Raw genomic sequence first — 15,947 nt, forward strand, 5'->3', positions numbered from 1 at the left:
CATATAGTAAGCTAAAATTATTTTTATATTGATCCACTCTATTTCTCTTTCTCATATTTTGTTTTGGACTCATTATACTCCTTATTTGAATTGTATATTTAAGACTTATTTTTACGTTGCTAATCATGCTATACTTTTGCTCAAAATTCTTCAATAACTCCCCACTGAAGCTAGGATAAAAGACAGACTTCTTACCTTGGCACTCCACAATCTAGTTCCCATCCACCTTTTAAGCCTAATTTCATATGACTCTCCTACAGTAACTTTATAGTGCAGTCAAACTGGCCAGCATGCTATTTCCAAAATTCAGTTTTCCCTCTCCCAATTCAATGTCTTTGTTCTCTGTGATTAGGATGTCAACTTTCATCATCTATTTTTCCTTGAATTGTTTGTTTGCCTCAAGAGATCAGGTATAACTTTCAACATGAAGCCTTCTCTGATTTCCCATGATGCTTATTGTATATATCCACCCCTACCCCCCAGCTCCCCAGCAGAATGTAAGCTTCTTTGGGCAGGAACTGCTTTGTCTGAGCCTTTGTAATCGGTTTATTGGTTTGAAGATAATTATTGGAAGAAGCATCCATGTTGATAATGTCATAGATCTATTTAAGATCAAAGATTATAGAAATCAATAGTAGGGGATAAAATGGCTGCAAATGTACAGTAAAATGTTTCAGAATTACACAGCATCATGAGATTCAGAGCTGTAAAAGACACCATTCAGCAGGTAGGTGGTTTAGTCACTAGAACAGTGGACTTCGAGTCAGGAAGACCTGAGTTCAAACCCTGACTTAGGCATTTTCCAGCTTTGTGATGCTGGGCAAATAATATCAGCTTGGTCATATCATTTCCTCATCTGTAAAATGGAAGCCATGAGAGTATCTACTTCTAAGGGCTGTTGTGAGGACCAAAAGAGATAACATATAGGATGCTTTACACCTTCAACCTTAAAGCACTAAATGAATGCTGGCTGTAGATCAACCTCTTTATTTTGCATAAGAGGTAACTGAAACACAAAATGTTGAACTGATTTGCCTGGGGTTATTCAGCTGGCAAGGAGCAGAAGCAGAATTGGGATACCTTGGAAGGGAAAGGAATAGACATTTATTGTAGGCCTACTGTGTGGAAGGGGCTGTGCTAAGTGCTTTAAAAATATCTTGTTATATCCTCAAAACAATCCTGTGAGACAGACGCTGTTATTATTATCTCCATTTTGAGGAAACCAAGTCAGGTATAGGTTAAGTGACTTGTCTAGGGTTGCAAAGTTAGTAAGGGTCTGAGACAAAATTAGAAGTAGGGTCTTCTTAATTCGAAGCCTACTGCCCTATCCACTGTGCTACCTTGCTGCTCCATGTCCCAGAAATTCCATGTCTAATGCTCTCTCTACTGAACTGGATGCTTCCCCTATCTATCTATCTTCCCCTATCCCCTCCCATAAAAGAAAGGTGTCTATTTACTTCTACATCCAAGACACTACTCTTTTTCAACTAATCTAGGAAGGCATACCATATTAATATAAGATCAAGGGCAAAGGTTAGTCATTTGCAACAGCATTTCTGCTAAAAAATATAAGCCTGTTCTCCACTGGTTTTAAATTTCATATCACATGCATATAATGTTCAATTTCATTTTATTTCCCATTTGCTTCATTTCTCTGAGTTCCCTGGGCTTTAGATGATGTCTGCCCCAGCAGGCTTTCAGTTTAAATATGCATATATATGTTTTCTTCTTTTGTAACTTTCACATTTTCTTCCTTTGCCTTTCCAATTGCAAGATACCACAGCAATATGAGCAGAGATGAGAGGAAGGAACAGCTTCTGTTTGCTACTAATCTTTTTCTGTTTATTTGGAATTAAATAACAGCCTTGTAGGGAACTTCCTGGCTTACAATATTAGAGGAATATAACTGGTCTGAATAACACTACTTTAGGACCTATAGTATTAAAACTAATCACAAATCTGCTGGTAACTATAACCAGTCTCTTACTCTTTGGGTAATCATAGCATTCTCTCTATCAAAGCAACCTCTGAACTGCCGATTTAAAGATCTAAAGCATCCACTATGGTAATAATTACTTAGACATATTCATCCATTTAAATGACCATTTACTGAAAGAAGTAGTACAAGTATCAATATTACCATGTTTCAGATAAGAAAAATGACACAAGCAATTAAATGACTTGGCCAAGTTTCCAATAAGTCCTATGTTATTAGCATTGATTGTATCTCTATGGTGTAATGGAGGATCTAGAGAACATCATCTCATCATCATCCTCATGATCTTCATCCTCATCATCATAATAACAAGAACAGTTGGCATTATAGAGTGCTTTAAGATTTGCTAAGTGATTTACAAATATCTCATTTGATCTTTCTGACAATCTTGGGATGTAGGTGCTGTTAAAGATACATATAAAAGATGAGGAAACTGAGGAAGCAGAAGTTAAATGCTCTGGCCAGGGTAACATAGCTGGTAAGTGTCTGAGGACAAATGTGAACTCAGAACTTTTGGATTCCAGGTCTAGCAAATTTTCAACTGAGTCACCTAGCTGCCTCATACACCCACATTGAAGAAGTGTTATTGTCTTCAGTAACAATGCATTTCATATTCTGTGCTCCATGGGAAAAGAAGCAGGCTAGACAGATGGAAACCTAACAGCACCATGGAAATCAGAAATGGCCTCTCCAAGCTCCTTCATGGACACAACTAAGTCATTCCTCTCACATGATTTTTCCTCTCCTTGATACTTTTTAGATACTGATCAGAAACCAACAGTTTGTATGAAATAACTGAAAAAAATGGACAGAAATACCTCCTTCTTTTGAAGTTACTTTTTAGCTAAATTCTGAAAACAGTTATAGAGCCAATACTCAGACGTTTCAAGCATAGGATTTTGTGGCAAGGCAATAGATATGATACATACAATAGATATGAAACATTCTTTTTCTAGTTTTTCTTATTTCTCATATCTGAGTATTTACTCAACATCCAGAATATTTAGTTTCCCATGGAATGAACACCTGTAACAGTCAACTGATGTCACCCACTGAGCTCAGGAGACCCTGAAGACACCTGAGTCAAATCCAAATGCATCTTACCTCTGCAGCAGGGACACCCTCTGGTGGTCGACAGTGCAGGACAATCATCCCTTCGATAGGCACCTCCCTTCCCTGGGGATCTTGTTCAAAGTTTTTCCGTAAATCTGCAAAGAGTCCAGTAAACTGGTCAGATAACTCTGGAGGTCAACCTTGTATACATTTGCTCAAAATACAACAAAGCAATGTATTGTGTGGTCTAGGAGGCTTCTGAGTTACAGAATTGCTTCAAATATTAGTTTATAATCCCTGCCTTCCTCTTTCCAGATCTTTTAATTTTTCATGAAAGTTTTTAAAAAAGAAAAAAAAAAGATGACTGGCAGAGAAAAAACAATATTTCGTTGGTCCATAAATTTATACTAGTATTAGCTACATAACATATAACACTTATCCTAGAGAATCTATGGCAAATACACAGCTACCACATATTTTTTAAATTTTATATATTTTATTATTATTAACTAAAGAATACATTACTAATCTGCAGTTTGTGCCATTTCCTCAGGCCTCCAGAGCCCTAGAAAATGGTAATAGAGTGAGATTACTTATTAGCCTTTTTATTTGTAACCAGGGAGAAGTGGAGGCATTCAATGGTAAAAACAACCACAAAAATCCATAACCTATCCAACCAAACATACAATTAAAAAATACAATGCCCTCCAGTCCAAAAGAAATGTTCTGCACTTGTGTGGTGCCTGTCACTAGGGGTTCAAGGCACTTTACAAACAAGTCGCACCATTAGTCTTTGACGCATGGAGGACTAGAGCATGGCGAGGTTAATTGGCTTGCCACTGGTCTCAGAGAGTGTCAGTGCCAGCACTGGGAACCAAATCTGAGATTTCTGACTTCCAAACTGATGGCTAACCGGTAGAGTTCTCTTGTTTTGGTAAAGAGTATACACACACACACACACACACACACACACACACACACACACATACACACACACATACATACACTCTCTGTCTCTGTCTCTGTCTCTCTGTCTCTGTCTCTGTCTCTCTCTGTCTCTGTCTCTCTCTCTGTCTCTCCTCTTTTTCAGGAGCCTTGTCGGCGTGGCTACTACATGATCATGTACTATATAATTTTTTAAAGGGGTTTTGGCCTTTTCTGATATTGGGAGACCTGAAAAACATTTTGCTAATTTCATAGCACATTTACCATTCCAGCTGTCACTGAACTATATGCAATACTAAAGCCTAGGAAGGTTATTTACAAGGCTTTCCCAAGTAAAATGATGATGCATTTTCTTTTGTTTGAATTGAGTATTTCAGATTACAAACTGCGGATTTATTAATTTATGTTTGTTCATTATTTAATAGTGTTGAAATTAAATTCCCTGGAAAGGAGCAGAAGCCTTAAATGTTACATTTTAAAATAAATTTATAAATATATTCCACTTGATTTTAGCAAATCAAAAATTCAAAGGGGGAATTTTTTTTAAGTATAACAATCTATGTATTCTCCTTCTTTAGATTTTTTTTACTTTTTCTTGATGTTTCTTTCACCTGCAGGTAAGCAATGTTCTTTTTTTTGGAGAGATATTTATGAAATTATTCATTAGTTCATATGATGTAAGAGATCACCAAAGGACTGATATTAGTAGCACACAGGTAGTGAGATACATTTTCTCATTTTCTCCCCTAACCTTTGAATTCTAAAGAATAACTTTCTGCAATTCAGGGATCCTTAAATTGCCACAGCCCTTTAAACTTACAATTCAGGTACTGGTTTGCAGTACAGTGAAAGGCTACACAGAGACTGATGTAATAATAGTACTGTGAATGAGCACTTATGTGAAATACTCAACTTTTTCTGCACACATTAGACATGGAAATTTTTGTCTGCTACTCCCCTGGGGTATCTTACTCAAGTCAAAAAGCCATGCTCCGGATTACACCAATGGGTTATTCATCAGAAAGGGACAAACATGGATCCACTGGAAAGTGATAGTTACTCTTACCCATGAGATGTTAGATAGTCTGCTAATAGAAAGTTATTTGTTTGAATTGACTGCTCCATCTCCCAAGAGAAATCTCATTCAATGCTACTAACACAGTCACTCTGGATAATACTAAAGTGCTGTCATTCCAACATAGGGAACCAATGATTTGAATTACTATCCACATAAATTCAGCTTGGAGTAAGGAAATGGAGTCTACTCGTAATTCTAGATTATTTCAAACTTGATGTCTTACTAGGACTCTCCATACCACACCAAAATGAATAGGAAGCCATGGAAGAAGAAAAAAAGATTTCATCTGAATTATCATATGCCAACTTCCAAGCTTACCATGCTGTATACAAAATTCAATAAAAAGCACCTATCAAAAACTTCATTGAGTCCTAAAATTGTCTATATAGGCAGAGTAAAGGTTATCATGAATGCATTCTCATTAATCTCATTTATATAACACCCAATTTTAGAAAACATTAAAAAAAAACATTTTTCTTGGAGGGGAAGGGAAGAGGTACCAGACTTATAATTCCAAACACTGGAAACTTAACACTGTAAATTTGAAGAGTAACTGTTCTGAGTTGCAACCTTAGAAAGATGCCCAGGGACATTGTAAAAATGAGTGACTTCTCCATGGCCTTCATGCTCTAAGGCTTGTCATTTTTTCCTTATATTAACTCTTCCAAATAGTACCCAAGATAGCTGGAAAGTAGAACAACAACCCCTCAATGCCCACCTCCATAGTGGACTGATAAGAGCTGCTTTTTTTTTATTTAGAGAGTTAACACTTCTATTTTTTTGGGTCTATTTCTCATCCCTGTTCTACCCATGTCTTATTTTTTTGAGTAGTTCTTCATAATGAGGGAATGATGTAATAAAATGGCCTCCCAACAGCTGAGGACATGGTAAAAGCAAGGGACTTCAACAAGATATAAATCACATAATCAATACCTGGAGAAATCAGTAGTGGCTAATAAGTAGAAACTTTGGCATCATGTCGGATCAGAGCATGGGGCAGCAGAGACCTCTTTCTAAAGCTGTTTGGTCTAGCTCTCATTTTCCTTTCATACTACAATGTTAGAAAAGTCATTGTAGCACAAAAAAATCAATAAAGATTCAATTCAGAATAATAGTCCTTTGCTGCTCAGCAACACCAGGGAGTTATCAGCTCATTCAGTGTTATGGGAGTTAATGCAATGATATAAAAATAATTTACTCATTTAAACCAAATCAGCCAATGAAAAATTATAGTCATTTTTTATAGTCAAAGTTAGAGTCATTTGTTAAAACTGCAGGGAGATCACACAAGCTCCCATGAGTGGTTGAAGAACATTGACATTGAAATCATCCGTTGAATTTGTCCACCTCATTTTGGCCTTACAGACCAACAAAATTACATTTCCCTTAATGAAAAGAGATTTGCAGATTAGCTATCTCAGGTCATCCTCAAGTAATATATAGAAGCCTTCAAAATACAAAAGAGATGCATTTCAACAAGGATGATGATGTCCGTGTTTACAAGTTGTAATGATTTGCTGAGTGGCAGTTAGGTGACAGAGTGGGTAGGGTACCATATCTGGAGTTAGAAAGATTCATTACTTCATGAGTTCAAATCTGGCCTTAGACACTTACTAGCTGTGTGACCCTGGGCAAATCTCTTAACCCTTTTTGCCTCAGTTTCCAACCTGTCAAATGAGCTAGAGAAGGAAATGACAAACCTCTTTAGTATCTTTGCCAAGATGGGGTCATGAAGATTTGTATACAATTGAAATTACTGAACAACAATGAATTGCTGACCTACAACAACAACCTTGAGACAATAAGGTGTCATAGAAAGAGCTGATTTGGGGATCACACGACCCAAGTTCAGTTTTCAGCTGTGTTATTATATGTGTGACCTTGTGTAGCACTTCTTGGCACTTTTCCTTCTTTTCAAAATTAGGGATTTAGATTATATGATGCGGCTGCAGCAATATCCTAAGGCTAAAGTGCATGTACATTAAGCCGGTTGTTCCTTAAAAGACGCTGAAAAAATTCTTGACACATAATTGGCCCAGGGCTTGAATGACTGACACAGTTTCCTGGAATCCTAAGTTAAAATAAAAAGAAAATAAAACAAAAACAAAAATAAAACCTAGTGCAGGAGGAAGAAGAAGCCCTCCTCCTTCTACCTCTCACTGCTCCCTCCTGCTTCTGATGATAGCCAACACAGACTAGAGAAGGTGCACCCCACCAATGATGTATCCCTGTCAAATAATCTTTCCAGTGCAATGGCAAAATGAACTTCTTTTTGTTAATTGGTATAAGTGGTCTCCAAGTATCTCATTCTGTTCCTATCCTGAACACCAGACTTGCCCAAGTCAGACTGAGCTTACAAGAAATGAATTAAAAATTCCCTTCTAATTCTAAATGTATAATCTTGCGCCTCTATAACTGTCCTTTTTAATGCTCTAAGAAGGTAGTCATCAGACCTGCTGAAGCAAGATGTGCATAAAATACTTACTTTTTAAGTCAGACCTTGTTCAGTTTCAAAATCCCCTTCTCTCTTGTTCATAGACATGCATAGAGATGGACAAGAACATCTGACCTATATCTAAGGAGGCTCTGCTGCATTGTGTTTGTTTCTACTGTTCTGACTGCTTGGTTAGCTTTGACTTACAGTTCTCTCTCAGACTTTGACTTTCAGATATTCCTGGGCTTTTTCCTGGATCTTTTGCTCATGGCATTTAAGCATTCTCTCCTCAACTACTTAATGCCCAAAAGTTGAGAGTGATAGTTAATTATAAAGAAAATTTTCATGCATAGAATCCTTAATTTCCCTATACTTAACAAATGTATTCTTATCCCAAGGATTCCCTATTATCACTGATATCTCTTCCATAGCCATTGCTAGGCCATTAATTCAGTAGCAATGTTGAATTGACAGTCATTGCATTGATGAAGGTCATAGCTAGGGTACCAACAGCAGCAGTGGTAAGAAGGAGTATCATCAGGGATCCAAATTCCTGAAAAGTTAACTACATTATTCCTAGAAATACATGCCTAGAATAAGGGAGGCAAAGTAGCAGTACAGTACCTTGTACGTATTTGTTGTTGTTGTTTAGTCATGTTCAGTTGTGTCTGAGTTTTTGTGACCCCATTTGGGTTTTTCTTGGCAAAGATACTGGAGTGGTTTGCTATTTCCTTCTCCAGCTCATTTTACAAACAAGGAAACTGATCACATAGCTAGGAAGTGTTTGAGGCTGGATTTGAACTCAGATCTTCCTGACTCCAGATCCAAAACTCTTTCCACTATGCCACCTAGCTACCTCTGCATATATTTAGCATTTAAATAAATACTCATTGGATTGAATCATGCTGGTTAAACTACATCTGTGTTCCTGGTTGAAGACCGCATTTTGGGAAAACCGGCGACTAAGAAGAGTGTCTAAATAATGGTAGCTAGGAGGGTAACTCAAAATTGCTATCCATAGAAGCATTGATTGAAGGAATGGTGGATGTTTAGCTGTAGCGCCAATGTGATATTCACAATGTCTACAGTGGCCATGAATATTCCGGTGTAATTCTGAATAGTGAAATACCACAGAATCTTCACATTTTCTTTCATTTGTAAAATGGGAAAATAATAACTACCTTGTCCAGTTGTGGGAATCAAATGCTATTGTGTGTGTATATATACACATATACATATATATACATGTATATATATACAGATGTACACAATATATGTGTATATACACATATCATAATATGCATATGCACACATATACACACACATGTATATATATGTACATATGTATATGTGTGCATGTATATACCAGTTTGCAAAACTCAAAGTGCTATATAAATGTTGGCTATTATTTTTATTAAAATATCTTCATCTTCACATATCTGAGACACTGTAATATGGAAATTAGCCCCATTTCATGAGATTTTGAAAAGACTTTGAAGGGAAGACCTTGGGTCAAATGATTAATGGGTCAAAATTATAGGGCAGTAGAATTTTTCTTTATATAAAGAAGGACATCTGGGAGATTTGAGCTGACTAAAAATGGAAAAGGATGCTTTGGTGTAACTGGAGGTGTTTAAATAGAAACTAGGTGATTGACTCACTACCTTCTCAAGAATACTTCAAGAGACAGTGGACTATTGAGCAAAGAGTTGTTAAAGATTTTACTAATAGTCATTTTCATTTTTAGTTTTCATTTCTAATTGTTAATTTAGTGTAACAACACACATATATGTATGTATTTATGTATGTATGCATTTATGTATGTATGTATGTGAGTTCTTCATTAAGTCCTACTCTTATGTCTCTCTGGTGCATAGAGGTAGTGATGGATTCCCAAAGGCGATCAATATAATTGAAGTTTAAGGGAGTCCTAGTATACCAGGAAGATATAAATACAGGCCCAACAGTGGGATATAATCTAAGGACCTATGTAGCTTTGTGCAGAGAAGCTCAGATCAAGGTAGTCAACCAGCAGGTAACTAATTTTTCACCTCAGTAACTTCTAGAGCTGTATATTATTGGGTGATTGTGGGAGTGGGGGGAGAGTTGCAATCTACATCAATAGAAGAATCATCCACATCAGTGAAATTACATATCTTCTGAAATATTGAAATATATGAAAATATTTTCCAGATAATAAATTCTCTAAAAAAGTGCTTCTTAAAAAATATTGAGTTTCCATATAGTAAAATACTCAAAATTTCATCAAACCAACAGATCTCAAAAAAGACCATAACATTGCATGACAATTTATTTAGGAAACTCTCATCCCCTTCTGCAAAATTCATTATATAAATTTTAAAAAAATCAGAAAATAGATAGTCTGCAACTTTACATTCTGATTCAATACCTTTCCCTATATGGTTGTCTTTTTCTTCCCTCACTATCACCCATCCTCCAGAAGTAAACACTGTACTCCTTGGTGAATTATTATTGTTCTGGAAATTTTCTTACTGAGTTTGTGTTTTGTTGTGTTTTGTTGCATGGCCCAGTTGAATCAGTGTTAGGATATGAGCCTACCTCTGATATTGACTAGTTATGTGGCCGACCCATCGGAAAGCTAGCCAATCTGTCTAAGCTCAAGATCCTTATCTATAACTGAGTTATATCTATAACTGAGTTAACAAATACAGATATTACCTACTTCACATAGGAGGGCTGAATAAGAGAACACACACATATAAGCATGTATCTATACACATTCATGTGCATATATGTATATAAATACATGTGTTTGCAAACTTTAAAGTGCTAAGTGCATACCTATTGTGTGTAGCATGCATATAGCACCTAGGTGGTACAAGGTATAGAGACCTAACTTGCCAAAGGATGACCTCAAGTAGAATCCTGTATTGAATATTTACTAGCTGTCTGACCTTGCAAAAGTAAATTACCATTTCAAGGTCTCAGTTTCCTGTAAAATGGGAATAACAATAGCACCTGCCTCACTGATTGGTTGTGAGAATCAAATGATATAAAGGGAACAGCTAGGTGGTTCATTGGAGTGACAGGCGGTCTGGAAGACTCATCTTTTTGAGTTCAAATCTGGCCTCAGACAACTACTATCTGTGTGACCCTAAACAAGTCATATAACCCTGTTTGTCTCAGTTTCTTTATCTGTAAAATGAGCTGGAGAAAGAAATAACAAAAGTATTCTAGTATCTTTGCCAAAGAAATCCCAAATGGGGTCACAAAGAATCAGACAAGACTAAAAATAAGTGACAGACAACAACAAATATAAAGGGCTTTGCAAACCTTAAGCCTGCTATACCAGCATGATGTCATAGTGGCAAGAGCATGTCTCACAACCAGAATACCAGAGTTTAAGACCTGCTTTAGTAATTATTAGCTATGTAACCTTGATCAAGCCACTTCATTAACCCAAGGATCAGTTTCTTCATGTCTAAAATGGAAATGATGATACCTACAGTGCACACCTCATTGAGTTCTTGTGAGTAAATTACATCATAAACTTTAGAGCATAAGAGCCATGTAAGCATCATTATTATCCTGGGGCTATATCCTAGGGTGAGCCAATAAAGCAAGGAAAGTGAAAGAGAACATCAAGATTTTTTTTTTATCAGCCCGGGCTTTAGTTTTTGCCTGACCATCTCTCTAATCTCCTGACCACTGCTGATCCAAGATACTTGCTTGTCCTGGCATCTTTAATCAGGCAGTTGAGAATTCCCCATGGTTCATAATGACCATGAACACACGGAGGCCAAAGGAAACTACTTGCACAATCAAGCTATTTAAGACCTCTGGGCTTCCCTTTCTATAACACAGTGACAACATCTTCTGGATTTATAACGAGGCTATGGTCAAGGCAAGCTGGTCTTGAGTGAGTATCAATTTGTCATCACATTCCTGGCATTTTCACATGATTGTGGGGAGTGACAATATACTTAAATTGGTCTTGAACAAAGACAGAAATTTAAGACAATGTGAGCTTGGGGAAACCCTTTCCTTTTCTTTCCATACGGTGAAAAGCCCTCTATAGGTAGTCAGAGTGAAAGAAACCTGCAAAGCATTTTATAAAAAGAATGACCTAAAAATGACCTTAGGTTTTTAGTACTAGTGGTCTCATTAGGATTCAGAGCCACTCTTGAAGAGGGAAAGGGAAGAAAAAAAAAAAAACTTAAAAAGGAAAGGCCAACACAGCAGCAAGAAATAAAATGTATATATTTGTGTAAAAGCAACACTGTTAGCTTTCTATTTCTCACCATCTCCTAGATCCCCTTCTAAGCCAGTGTGGCCAATAGAACAATGTGTTAAGTAAATGACTCTATGAGTGTGTGTGAATTGCCAAAAAGACCATTGAAAATTCTGACTTTCTTAGTCCCTGACTCCTACACCATAGGGGAACCAAAAAGCTATAAAAGACAAAGTTAAACCATGCTTCTGTCAGATAAATGCATATATACAATTATATACGTACACATACATATACAATACACATGTATAGATGTATGTATACATATATAAAATGCATGTGCTTATGCAAACGCATACATGTTTCTGCCTGTATTTGTGTATGTATAGCATACCCAATGAATCCAGCTTTTGTTTGAATAGTTCCAAAGATGACTAGCTCATTACCTCAGGCAAATAAGACCATTATTTGGCAACTTAGGGTACTAGAAAGTGATAGAAACAAATATTGAGTTGAAATTTCCCTTTGTGTTAGAAAGTAATGTTGAGTTGAAATTTCCCTACACAATTGCCACATATTTGTTTTCGTTCTGTCCTTTATAACAACAGAATACAAGCTCCTTGAGGACAGGGACCATTTTCCCATTGTGTCTGTGATCTGGTGTGAGAGTAACAATACCGCATGTTTGGAAATGGAGACACTTTTCCCCAATTCACTCATAACTGATGTCATGAAAGTAGAGGTATCTAGACTTTTTCCAAAAAAATTCTGCAGAAGGAGACACTGCATCAAGCAGTGGAAAGTTCATAGTTCATCTTTCATCTTGACACCTCAAGGACTTTCCAGAGTCAAGCACTTGTGTTGCTCTGCTTTACCCTATAAAGACCTGAAGGGTTGCTGTTCTGAGTTGCCATTATACTCACTGTTTGAGTATTAGGTGACGTAGTTCCCATGCAGAGATCATTGTAGAGAGATGATAGGTAACAGCTCTGTATATTCCCCTTGCCTCTGCATTGTAAAGGATGCTATCCTGGTGACTGAGCGACTCTTTGCCTTTCCCATGAGAGGGTGAAGAGACTAAGCAGGAAAAGCCATTCCTATTGCCAGAGTCAGGAGCATATAGCATTGCTTATAGTATTTCCTATGAATTGTGTCTGTCTGGTTGCCCTTTAAAATCTCTGCCCTTTCTTAAAATGTCATTTATTCATATACATATATTCATATATACACACATATATACACGTGTATTTGTATGCATATATACACATATATATATGTATATGCGTAAATATATATATGTATGTATATAAATTATTGTTGATTATTCTTTCATGTTTGATATTAGTCATGGCAATAGCAGTTTAGCAAATGACCTCTGGGATAAGAAGCAAGACCTTTTTTCTTCAATGAAAAGACTGAGGAAGCAGCAAAGTACTAATTATTAATCAAGAAACAAGCATTAAGTGCCTACTTTGTCCCAGACACTGTGCTAAGTGCTGGGGCTACCAAAAAAATGCAGAAGACACTAATTACCCCCAAGGAGTCTTGTATTCTAATGGGAAAGACAGCACACATATACATATATACATATGTATACACCCATGTGTGTCTGTATATATACACACATAGGATAAAGAAGAAATAATCAACCAATAAACATTTGTGAAGCACCTATTATGTGTCAGGCACTGTGCTAAATGTTAGGGATACAAAAATAGACAAAAGACAGTCTCTGCCCTCAAGGAATTTACAATCTAACTGAAGAGGCAACAAATAAACACATATATACGAATAAGATATATCTATATCTATATATATGGAAATAATTAACAGAGGAAAGACATTAGAGTTAAGAAGGACTGGAAAGGTTTATTGTCGAAGATAGGGGTGAAATTCCCAACCTGATGGGGCTAATCTGCTATAACATTCCTTACCTGACTGAAGGTGGTTAACAGAAGTCTTATGCAGGAACGCATTCCCAGCTAAAGTGAATCTAAGAAATACCCTCGCCCCCTTATTTTGTGAGCCTTCCACGGACATAAATGGGGAGAGTGATGTCTTTCTGAAATCATTTACTATTACACGCCTGAGTTTCTCTCCTAAACCTGCCTTACATTTTAGCAGAAGCTTACTGGTGAATAAAGATATCTGTGGAGTGAGAGATTCCTTCATTCCCTTACTTTGCAACTACATCCATGACAAGTATAATAGGTAGAGGCAATCTTCCTTGGAGATTTTTATTATTATTATTTTTTCACAGATTGAAGTATTATTCTTCCATATGAAGTACCTTACCTCCAATTCATATTACGTTAATTTGCTTTTCCAGCTGTTAGTTCAGAACCTGGCACATAGAAGACTCATCTTCCTGAGTTCAAATCTGGCCTAAGTTATTTATTAATTATATGACCTCAGGCAAGTCACTTAACCATGTGTGCTGTAGTTCCCTTACAAAGAATCAGACATGACTGAAAAATGACTGAACCACAAATAAGTATTGATTGGAACCATTCATTCCAGAAATGAAAAACAACCCACAAAACCAAAATAATTCCTGCTCTCATCAAAGTCAACTTACATTAAGGAAAATAATGTACTTTTTTGGTAGAGGCCACTAGCAACTGGATAGACTTCCTGTTGAAGGTAGCTATAGAGATAAGCTTTTAAGGAAACTAAGGGATTATATAAAGCAGAGATGAGGAGGGAGTGCATTCCAGGCAAGGGTAATTGCTTGTGCAAAGGCTCAGAGATGGGACCAATTATATGTAAATATAAATGTATCTTCTAAGTGGCAGACCTCCAAATACTTTAAGGCAACTATCCTATCTCCATTCTGCCTTTTCTTCACCAGGGTGAGGATGCCTAGTTTCTTCAAGTGACCCTCAGGTGGCATAATTTTCATCCTTACTATCCTAGTCACCTTGGGCAAGTTTTGAAAATTTCATTCCTTAGCATGACTGATATAGACTTTAGGCCTTCATTATAACACATGGGACCTGACATTGCATTGCATATATTCACACACTATAATGAGCAGAGTGCTGTACCATTAAATTATGCCAATTTCTCCCTCTTCACAACAGCATGGACTGAACAGTGGGGAGCTGCTTACTTGGTCTATCCTTAGTCACAAAATTTCAGAATCTGAAGAAATCTTCAACATTATTAATGGAATCTCCATTTACCTATGCATCCTCTCTACAAATTCCTGACTAGTGGTCATCGTCTTTCTATTTTTTGAAGACCTCTAGTGATAAGGAACTCACTACCTCCTGATATAGTCTAACGGGACAGCCTCTGACATTCCCCATTGTTTCAACTGTTTGTCATCTGACCTGGTCTCTGTTCTTCATTTCATTAAATTCAACTCAGTTCAAGTTATTTCAACTCAACTCAAATGTATTTTTATGAACACTGGCAAAACAGAACAATGGTTCCCCTTGGGTTTTACAACCTTCTCCTGCAGTAAAAGGAGTGTATGTATTTAGAAAAACAAGGAACAGTCTGCAGGTTTACTTCCCAAGTGAACAAAAGTTGTATAGGATCATGCAGACGGAATTTGTAGGTTAGTATGTGTTCCATGAGATGTTAGTGTTGGGAACAATTTGTTCCACCCTCTTCTTGTCCTTTCCCTTACTAAACTCCAGCTTGTAAGGAGCAGCTGGACAGGGCAGGGAGGATAATGCTAACCCTGCCTTAGGCAACATATTTACTGTGACTTGTCCTTTTGATCTATGGCTAGACTGTGAAGCCAGATGCTAAGTCAGCCACATGACTCCACTTTGAAGCATTACCTGGAAAATGTCCTTTTCAGAAGAGGCACCCTGCATATGGAAGGACATTATGCAGATGGAGATTCATAAAGCCAGCTCAATGGTGAAATTTCCTTTGTACTCCTCAGGTGACTATCTTCTTCTTTAAGCTTTCAAGGGAGTTATAAACCTGTTTTCTTGGGAAGGGCCAGGAAAATGTATACTCTAGTACCATACTGTATTTTCACTCAAACGCTTTAATGAATTTGAGTCCATTGGACCAGAGATAGACTTCTTACCCAAAGAGCCCCAGAAAATCTCCAGCCCACCCAGAGCTTACCTCCAAGTGATGGAAGGTAGAATCCACCACATTAGCACAGGACTCCTTTCTTTAAAGGCCTCAGCCTGACAGATCCCACCAGGAACTCTGCTTCCCAGGGGTCTTAGGTCTCTCTAGATCCCTGTCTGCTGTAAGA

The 15,947-nt window shown here is 37.1% G+C and overlaps 1 protein-coding gene across 3 annotated transcripts in view; it reads right to left on the reverse strand.

Annotated features, from left to right (window-relative positions):
• UNC5D (unc-5 netrin receptor D) overlaps positions 1–15,947 on the reverse strand; it is an 804,024-nt gene that overhangs the window by 310,227 nt on the left and 477,850 nt on the right. For all 3 annotated transcript variants that reach the window (XM_072635217.1, XM_072635216.1, XM_072635218.1), the window contains exon 4: positions 3,101–3,204. In XM_072635217.1, the coding sequence (XP_072491318.1) occupies positions 3,101–3,204 (104 nt within the window). The remainder of the gene's footprint in view (positions 1–3,100; positions 3,205–15,947) is intronic.

The sequence above is a fragment of the Notamacropus eugenii genome, chromosome 1 (assembly GCF_028372415.1).
Source record: "Notamacropus eugenii isolate mMacEug1 chromosome 1, mMacEug1.pri_v2, whole genome shotgun sequence".
NCBI classification, from domain to species: Eukaryota; Metazoa; Chordata; class Mammalia; order Diprotodontia; family Macropodidae; genus Notamacropus; species Notamacropus eugenii.